General features: G+C 37.9%; 1 protein-coding gene across 1 annotated transcript in view; it reads right to left on the bottom strand.

Moving 5' to 3' along the window:
• Positions 1 to 3,165: 3,165 nt before the first annotated feature.
• LOC126412658 (uncharacterized) overlaps positions 3,166 to 10,732 on the bottom strand; it is a 128,322-nt gene continuing 120,755 nt past the window's right edge. Inside the window, exon 8 of the mRNA XM_050082361.1 lies at positions 3,166 to 3,656. Within this exon, the coding sequence (XP_049938318.1) occupies positions 3,531 to 3,656 (126 nt within the window). The 3' untranslated portion in view covers positions 3,166 to 3,530. The remainder of the gene's footprint in view (positions 3,657 to 10,732) is intronic.

Below are 10,732 nucleotides of genomic sequence, written 5' to 3'. Positions count from 1 at the left end.
TTGGACACCATATATTAGCTTTGTTACACAGTTCTTTGCAACAAACACTTTATTCCTCAGTGAAGGGTTGCTATAGAAAATTATGCCCTAGGACATTAGTGAGTAAATAAAGCCAAATATGTCAACTTTTTTATCTTTTCATCTGCTGTTATTCATAATACAAAAGTTGCAGGACATTGTAAAGGTCTACATCTGCATCTATACTTTACTTCCTTATGAAGTCTCCCATTAACGAACACAATCTAGAAATAACAGTAACATTCATAAATATAATATTACAAATCAAAAAGGATTGCACAGAAAGGAGTGTGGTATTTTGTCACAAAAATCTTTGACTATTAACCCAGTGATGTGAAAAATCTAATAAACAAATCAATGGAAACTCCACATAGGAATATCAACAATGCAGGAAAAGGCAGTTTGCCACTTACCATAAAGACACATTAAGTTGCAGTCAGGCACACTAAGTGTGTGTATGTGGGGGGACGGGGGGGGGGGGGGGGGGGGGGGGTGGCCTATTATAATTACAAACTAATTCATTCAGCATCTTGGTGAGAAATCACAATTATGGTCCATGGCACTCTGGCCTGAGATGCTGGAGATGGCAGTCATGTGTGCGGGACGTGTGTGTATGAATGGTGTGTCTCTCTCTTTTATTGATGAAGGCTGTGGCCGAAAGTTTTATAGAAGTGTCTTTTAATTGTGCCTGTCTGCAACTTAACTTGTCTTCTTTATGGTAAATAGCAATATTTTCCTACATTGTTGAATCTAATAAATAATAAAACTAAGTGTGTGTGTGTGTGTGTGTGTGTGTGTGTGTGCGTGTGTGGGGATGGGGGGCGGGGGTGCTAGTCACATCTTATAATTACAAACTAACTCATTCAGCATCTTAGTAACAAATCATAATTATGGCCCATGGAACATGCCAAAACTAAACTAAGCTCATATGAAAGTTGATGGACAGATGTTCTACATGTATGCCATTCATAAAAAATCAAAGGAGAGGTGGGAAATGATAGTGACACTAAAGAAGCAAACCATAATAATGTTGTTAGGAGAATGTACATGCAGATGCACTGTTTGGATTCTTCGTGCAATACATTTCCTCTTTCATTAATAACTAGGGTATTTCCCCCATTTTAATAAATTCCTTCTTTATTGTAGTACACTTCTCTTCTGCTGAATTAAAGTCACGTTTTTGCTTAACTAGAGAGAACAGTCTATGAGATATTAAAAATTGGCTGTTTTTTCCATTTAGTAATATTATCTTCTCTTTTTCGTTTGAATTTCATCTACTTTTCTTCGTTACTGGCTGTGTTATCTGAGTCCAAATTTCCACTGTGGTACACTTAATACTTGATTGTATTGCACGTTCAGTCACTAACTGTATGCTATCAAAGTTGATGCTGTGCACTTAAGTTACATCTCTCTCTAGCTCTTCGCAATGGCTTAAGCTAGTTGTCAAAATGGTTACAGATGCATCAGTATTCTAAAATTTGGTGTTATGCCTGTTGTATTTCATACGGATATGAAAGACCCTCTGCGCAGTGTGGTGGATACTGGTCAGACAAATATGTCTTCAATTAAGGTCCCACAAAAATTCAGGTAGATGCCTATGAAGAAGGATCAACTGCGCCTTTTAAGCACACTTGAGAAGTTCTCTCGATACTTCAACAACAACAACAATAATAGACAAATGAGACCAAAGTGATGACAAATAATTTTGTCAGGCTGTGTGCCACTCAACATTATTTTTATAATTATTATTAGTCAATCCCAAAGAAACCAGGTGCTGAGAGATGTGAAAATTACTGAACTATCAGTTTAATAAGTCATGGTTTACAGATGAATGGAAAAACTGGTAGAAGCTGACCTAGGGGAAGGTCAGTTTGAATTCCATAGAAATGTTGGAACATGTGACACAATACTGACCGTATGACTTATCTTAGAAGATAGATTAAGAAAAGGCAAACCTACATTTCTAGCATTTGTAGACTTAGAGAAAGCTTTTGACAATGTTGACTGGAATACTCTCTTTCGAACTCTGAAGGTGGCAGGGATCAAATACAGGGCCCAAATGGCTATTTACAATTTGTACAGACACCAGATGGCAGTTATCAGAGTCGAGGGGCATGAAAGGGAAGCAGAGGTTGGGAAGGGAGTGAGACAGGGTTGTAACCTATCCCCAATGTTACTCAATCTGTATATTGAGCAAGCAGTAAAGGAAACAAAAGAAAAATTTGAAGTAGTAACTAAAATCCATGGAGAAGAAATAAAAACTTTGAGGTTTGCCGATGACATTGTAATTCTGTTAGAGACAGCAACGGACCTGTAAGAGCAGTTGAACCGAATGGACAGTGTCTTGAAAGGAGGATATAAGATTAAGACCAACAAAAGCAAAACTAGGGTAATGGAATGTAGTCAAATTAAATGGGGTGATGCTGAGGGAATTAGATTAGGAAATGAGACACTTAAAACAGTAGATGAGGTTTGCTATTTGGGGAGCAAAAGTGGAGAGGATATAAAATGTAGACTGTCAATGGCAAGGAAAGCGTTTCTGAAGGAGAGAAATTTGTTAAGTTGAGTATAGATTTAAGTGTCAGGAAGAGAAATTTGTGGCACAACTTCACTAGAAGAAGGGGATCGGGCGGCAGGACAAGTTCTGAGGCATCAAGGGATTACCGATTTAGTATTGGAGGGCAGCATGGAGGGTAAAAATCGTAGAGGGAAACCTAGAGATGAATACACTAAGCAGATTCAGAAGGATATAGGTTGCAGTAGGTACTGGGAGATGAAGAAGCTTGCACAGGATAGACTAGCATGAAGACTTGCATCAAACCAGTCTCTGGACTGAAGACCACAACAACAACAACATTATTATTATTATTATTATTATTACTACTATAACATACACATGAAAAGAAAAAAATGATTATGGTTTTCTTTCTTCCTCATTTTTTGGCTACTCAGTTTCTCTGATTCTGTCAGTGAATTTCCTGCCTGCATTCTCAAATAAATCATTAATTCTGAAAGAAATTTAATTTTAAACTATCATACAAATTTTAAAAAGAAATCTAGGATAAAAACCACAGAATCTATATTTACTCAATCATAGTTTACATTACAGTAAGTAAAACAAAACAATTCAGCATATGACAGTTTTTTACAAAGTTAAAAACTATACAGTAACATGTAATCAGTCTTTTGTAGCACAATCACATTACATGGAAGATGAAGAAAAAAGATCTTTTTTGCTCAATACAAAAAGGAAAAACAATTCAACAATAAAAAGTTGCATAAAAATACAATGGATTAACTTTTCAAACACACATTCATCACAAAACCAGTACCAGTTTAGAGCGTACAGATGTAATTAATTACTATGTTTGTAAAAAAAAAAAAAATACATATGTTACAAAGTAGAAAGAGAGAGGTGAACTTAAAACAACAGCAATGAGCTTGGTACACATTTTGCATGTGTAGCAAATTTTTATGACTGATGATGCTATTTACATTTTTTTCCTTTCTTCTCATATTGTGTTAGACTTCTTGGAACACTTTTGCATACTCCATTTACACAAAGTCATTTCTGTAAAAACCTTTTCAGCTTCTTGTTTCCTAATTCCATGTATGTTTTCCAAAGCAAAAATGATGGCCTGAAAAATAAGCAGCCATCGAGTGTCTCAAATATAAAATTAGAACTAAATGATAACCTCAAATATAATACATATCTTTTTATGATTGGTAATGGTGCAATATCCAAGGCACAACACACATTTTCTTAAGAATCTATCAATGTGCATCAATGTTCCTACATTTTCTAGTTAACAATTTTTCACAGAAACTTACAAAATATCAAAACAACTACTCAGTTGGAAACTTTGAGTCCTTTGTTAACACTACCTGCCAAGAAAGAGTAATTTGCATCTAATCACTTGTTAACTATTCAAATAACTTACATACATATGATGCAATTCTGCATAATGCCATTCCCGTATTTAGAGTTTGTATTCTAATAAACATTTAGGTAATGTTGCATATAATATCATACAGAAACTGAACACTTTTTAAAAATAGCTTATTGTTTGGCATAATTACATATCCTTTTCACAAGAAATTATATATTTCAGTTGTCATTGATCACCTTAAAATCTGAAGCAGTAGCTCACACACAAAAATAGACTGTCAATTAATATGTTTGTGAATGAACTACTGCTTTCTCTTATGATCTGAAGAAGGCTGTTGATGACCAAAACTGGTAATTTCTTGTTGAAAATATATATGATTGTGCTAGGCAATAGGCAATTCTTAAAAAGTAATTCAACAATCATCACAAACTTTTTTTTTAAGAAACTGATCAATCTGTTTTCCAATTGACACATTGCAGACTTTGATGTGCATTAACATTTGAATGAAAGGCATAAAAGACCACATCTTTAATGACAATTTTAGTTAGAAAACTCAGGAACTAACAGTATATTTGTACATCATATATCCTGTTAAGCCTCTCTTACTGAATTGTTTATATTTATGTACTGAGGAATATGCAGTTCAGAACTTACAAGAGATTTCATTCTAGTGTGTGTATAAAATATGACGACATGGAAACAGGAGAAGTTGAGAGTGTAAAACTCTTGGGATTACAACTTGATACTAAATTCAGTTGGGAGCAACATACTAACAAACTGCTAAAGCACCTAAACAAGTCTGTGTTTGCAATGCGAATGATGTCAGACATAAGAGATATAAATATAAAAAAACTGGCATATTTTGCTTATTTTCACTCCATTATGTCGTATGGTATCATATTTTGGCGTAGCTCCACAAACCGAGAAATTTTGGGGTAACTCCACAAACTGCGAAAAAATTTTTAGAGTACAGAAGCTTATAATAAGAGTAATGTGTAGTGTAAATCCAAGAACATCATGTTGAAACCTATTCAAAGAATTGGGCATACGATGCATAGCTTCTCAGTATATTTACTGCTTAATGAAGTTTGTTGTAAATAATACATCTCTTTTTTCCAACTAACTGCTTACTAAACAGTATCAATACAAGGAATAAGAACAATACACATAAAGATTTAAAATCACTTACTCTTGCCCAGAAAGGAGCCCAGTATTTAGCAATGCATATTTTCAAGAAGTTACTAGCAAGCACTAAGAGAATACTTTCAGAGAAGGCACAATTTAAACATACTTTAAAAGAATTTTTGGTGGCCAACTCCTTCTATTCCATCCATGAATTTCTCAACATGTGCAGGAGACCATTTTAATGAAAATTTATTATACTTTAATTTCTGACAATACTTGGTTGTAACAGCCAAGTAACTGTGTGGATGATGGATGTATGGAAAGCAGATGTAAGTCTTAAGTCTGCAAATAGTGTAAGTTTAATTTTAAATCTTGCACATAATTTGACTGTTCTTAACTGAGGATCATTGAAATGAATAATTTACTTTAATTTTTGACAATACTTGGTAGTAACAGCCAAGTAACTATTTACTGTGTGAAAGATGGAGTTAATGAAAGCAGATGTAAGTATTAAAGCTGTAAATATTAGAAGTTTAATTTTAATTCATGTACGTAATTTTTCTGTTTACTGACTGAGGATCATTAAAATTAATGAAACTAAAGTTTTTCTAATTACATTTTTGTAATGTGTTTATCTGATATGTTCCACACCCAGGAGGATCCCCTCTTTTGTCGGTCTATGGAATGAATAATTAATCTAATCTAAATCTAATCTAATCTAAATGGGTAACAAGTTGCACTCTACCATTGGCTCAAAAAGCAAATAATGTTCCAAATGCACAGATGGATTGTTGTATTCCAATATCCTGTTGACAATAAGACCATCAGACAAAGCATATAAGGTCAAGTTGGACAAAGAGGGGGAGTAAATCAATATTGATCATGTTTGAAGAACTATTAACCTCAAGTAATTAGAGAAGCAATGGAAAAACCTAAATGTTTATGTTTGGAATTGGCGTTTAAACTCCACTCCATCCAAATACGAGTTCAGTGTCTTAATTTCTTGGTAACAATCTACTATCCCAAATCCACAAAACAGATAAAAAAGACTGCTATTGTTATGAGCAGGGACAGAAATAGGGTAGGTCTAGTATAGAAAAGATGGCAGGGCAGAAGAATGGAATAAGGAAAGGAGGAGGGAAGGTGGTGATGCCAAAACCAGCCTAGGAAGAGATTAATGAAAGCAACAGCAACTTAATTATAAAAACCAATTGTCAGACAATAAACACCTAAACATTAGTACCCCCGAGAGTAGTGTACTGGATCAACCACGTCTGACCACCACAAGGAAGGGCATTGTATTGTGCACCAGGCACATCGAAACCCTTCACATCCCACATCTCATGCGTTACCTCTCATGCCACAGTACCGTAGTGCCATTTTTCAACAGGATGTACCCATCTACACATGGAAAGTGTCTCTATGAACTGTCTGCATTATGTTGAGGTACTCCTGTGGTAGCAACGCCCCAACATCTGTCACCAATTGAACATCAATTCCATCACAGTGCCAGTACCCAGGATATGAAGGACCAGTTACAACATTTGCGGAGCAACTTGCTTAAGGAAAGGATACAATGGCTTTATGACACCTTTTGCAGCTTTCAGTGCTTCCAGTTCAAAGATGCTGCAACTTCATGTTCACAAATGGGCTCTTACTGCCAATTTATTTGTAAATTTGACACAATTTTATAATCACTGAAGTAATATCACTATACCCTCCCGAATGTGAAGTTTCATTTCATTTTCTCCTCCCCTTCTGGGTGTTTCACTTTTTGTAAGGCAGTGTACATATCAATGCTTTCCAGGCAGTGCAAGACATTCAGAAAAAGTTATATTTGCTGATGACAACAACATCACAGTCACCGATGTGATGGTACATGTAGCTATTAAAAGGTAGCAACATGTACCACTTCCTTTCTACTGAGACCATGAGAGTTGGTTGTGTAGAAACCTAAATTTACACTAAATCTACATCTACATGATTACTCTGCAATTCACATTTAAGTGATTGGCAGAGGGTTCATCGAACCACAATCATACTATCTCCCTACCATTCCACTCCCGAACAGCGCACGGGAAAAACGAACACCTACCCTTCTGTTCGAGCTCTGGTTTCTCTAATTTTATTTTAATGATCATTCCTACCTATGTAGGCTGGGCTCAGCAAAATATTTTCACATTCAGAAGAGAAAGTTGGTGACTGAAATTTCGTAAATAGATCTCGCTGTGACGAAAAACGTCTTTGCTTTAATGTCTTCCATCCCAACTCGTGTATCATATCTGCCACACTCTCTCCCCTATTACGTGATAATACAAAACGAGCTGCCCTTTTTTGCACCCTTCGATGTCCTCCATCAATCCCATCTGGTAAGGATCCCACACCGCGCAGCAATATTCTAACAGAGGATGAACGAGTGTAGTGTAAACTGTCTCCTAGTGGACTTGTTGCATCTTCTAAGTGTCCTGCCAAAGAAACGCAACCTTTGGCTTGCCTTCCCCACAATATTATCTATGTGGTCTTTCCAACTGAAGTTGTTCGTAATTTTAACACCCAGGTACTTAGTTGAATTGACAGCCTTGAGAACTGTACTATTTATCGAGTAATCGAATTCCAACGGATTTCTTTTGGAACTCGTGTGGATCACCTCACACTTTTCGTTATTTAGCGTCAACTGCCACCTGCCACACCATACAGCAATCTTTTCTAAATCGCTTTGCAACTGATACTGGCCTTCGGATGACCTTACTAGATGGTAAATTACAGCATCATCTGTGAACAACCTAAGAGAACTGCTCAGATTGTCACCCAGGTCATTTATATAGATCAAGAACAGCAGAGGTCCCAGGACATTCCCTGGGGAACACCTGATATCACTTCAGTTTTACTCGATGATTTGCTGTCTATTACTACGAACTGCGACCTTCCTGACAGGAAATCACAAATCCAGTCGCACAACTGAGACGATACCCCATACGCCCGCAGCTTGATTAGAAGTCGCTTGTGAGGAACGGTGTCAAAAGCTTTCCGGAAATCTAGAAATACGGAATCAACTTGAGATCCCCTGTCGATAGCAGCCATTACTTCGTGCGAATAAAGAGCTAGCTGCATTGCACAAGAATGATGTTTTCTGAAACCATGCTGATTACGTATCAGTAGATCGTTCCCTTCGAGGTGGTTCATAATGTTTGAATACAGTATATGCTCCAAAACCCTACTGCAAACCAATGTCAATGATATAGGTCTGTAGTTCGATGGATTACTCATACTACCCTTCTTAAACACTGGTGCGAATTGCGCAATTTTCCAATCTGTAGGTACAGATCTATCGGTGAGCGAGCGGTTGTATATGATTGCTAAGTAGGGAGCTATTGTATCAGCGTAATCTGAGAGGAACCTAATCGGTATACAATCTGGACCTGAAGACTTGCCCGTATCAAGCGATTTGAGTTGCTTTGCAACCCCTAAGGTATCTAGTTCTAAGAAACTCATGCTAGCAGCTGTTTGTGTTTCAAATTCTGGAATATTCCATTCGTCTTCCCTGGCAAAGGAATTTCGGAAAACTGTGTTCAATAACTCCGCTTTAGTGGCAGTCGTCGGTAACAGTACCATCGGCACTGCGCAGCGAAGGTATTGGCTGCGTCTTGCTGCTTGTGTACTTTACATACGACCAGAATTTCTTCGGATTTTCTACCAAATTTCGAGACAATGTTTCGTTGTGGAACCTATTAAAGGCATCTTGCATTGAAGTCCGTGCCAAATTTCGTGTGTCTGTAAATTTTAGCCAATCTTCGGGATTTCGCGTTCTTCTGAACTTCGCATGCTTATTCCGTTGCCTCTGGAACTGGCCATTAAAATTGCTACACCACGAAGATGACGTGCTACAGACTCAAAATTTAACCGACAGGGAGAAGTTGCTGTGATATGCAAATGATTAGCTTTTCAGAGCATTCACACAAGGTTGGCGCCAGTGGTGGCACCTACAATATGCTGACATGAGGAACATTTCCAACCGATTTCTCATACACAAACAGCAGTTGACCGGCGTTGCCTGGTGATACGTTGTTGTGATGACTCATGTAAGGAGGAGAAATGCGTACCATCCCATTTCCGACTTTGATAAAGGTCAGATTGTAGCCTATTTCGATTGCGGTTTATCGTAACGAGACATTGTTACTCGCGTTGGTCGAGATCCAGTGACTGTTAGCAGAATATGGAATCTGTGGGTTCAGGAGGGTAATACGGAACGCCGTGCTGGATCCAAAGGGCCTCGTATCACTAGCAGTCGAGATGACAGGCATCTAATCCGCTGTAACGGATCGTGCAGCCATGTCTCGATCCCTGAGTCAACAGATGGGGACGTTTGCAAGACAACAAGCATCTGCACAAACAGTTCGATAACATTTGCAGCAGCATGGACTATGAGCTCGTAGACCATGGCTGCGGTTGCCCTTGACGCTGCATCACAGATAGGAGTGCCTGCGATGGTGTACTCAACAACCAACCTCAGTGCACGAATGGCAAAACGTCATTTTTTCGGATGAATCCAGGTTCTGTTTACAGTATCATGATGGTCACATCCGTGTTTGGTGACATCGCGGTGAACGGACATTGGAAGCGTGTATTCATCATTGCCATACTGGCGTATCACCCGGTGTGATGGTATGGGGTGCCATTGGTCACACGTATCAATCACCTCTTGTTCGCATTGGCGGCACTTTGAACAGTGGATGTTACATTTCAGATGTGTTACGACCCATGGCTCTACCCTTCATTCGATCCCTGCGAAACCCTTCATTTCAGCAGGATATCAAGGCCGTTATTACGGCCAGAGGTGGTTGTTCTGGGTACTGATTTCTCAGGATCTATGCACCCAAACTGCGTGAAAATGTAATCACATGTCAGTTCTAGTATAATATATTTGTCCAATGAATACCCGTTTATCATCTGCATTTCTTCTTGGTGTAGCAATTTTAATGGCCAGTATTGTAAGATAGTACTGGTAGAGAAAAGACAACATACTGTGCCTGCATTTTTTATTTATGTGCAGACATGAAATGCTTATCTACGCACAGTACAGCCAAAGCCAAGATGGAGGGTGAGTGTTCTATCGGTGGGAAGGAGCCGTTTACACTTTGATATCGCAACTTGGGGATTCCGTGGACAAAGAAGAGGAGTGTAGGGTGACAATGGCTGTTGATAATTTAAAAATGCTTAATTACTTACTTACTTATTTACTTACTTCTTGACCTAGGTACACTAATGATCTGTCTGTCGACAAGTTTGGTAATTAAGATGTAGAATGTGAATGTTTAACTGATACGTTGAAAGTGTTATGGAGACTGTTAAATACAGGAGGATTTTGAAAGGAAGTAGTTACATGATTTTGTAGCTACAGTTAGCAAACATAATTTTCCATTATCACAGCAGTTTCCTTTAGATAGATAAGAAGTTCGGTACAGCTATGAGTGGTAGTGCATAGCAGGACCATGACTTCAAGGAGTGACACAAGTGCAGAAAAAGAAGATTTAAAGGTAAAGATAATCACGAAGACATGACTGACAGATCACATTCACAGAATTGGTACCATGGTTAAGTACTCTCAAGCAGTGAATACAGCAGTAACATTTCACTGATAAACATCAGAGCTCCTGTTAGAGAAAGCAAATGAAACATTCAGTGATGTTTAAAACTGGGCA

The sequence above is a fragment of the Schistocerca serialis genome, chromosome 7 (assembly GCF_023864345.2).
Source record: "Schistocerca serialis cubense isolate TAMUIC-IGC-003099 chromosome 7, iqSchSeri2.2, whole genome shotgun sequence".
NCBI classification, from domain to species: domain Eukaryota; kingdom Metazoa; phylum Arthropoda; class Insecta; order Orthoptera; family Acrididae; genus Schistocerca; species Schistocerca serialis.
This window is presented reverse-complemented; position numbering and strand designations above follow the sequence as displayed.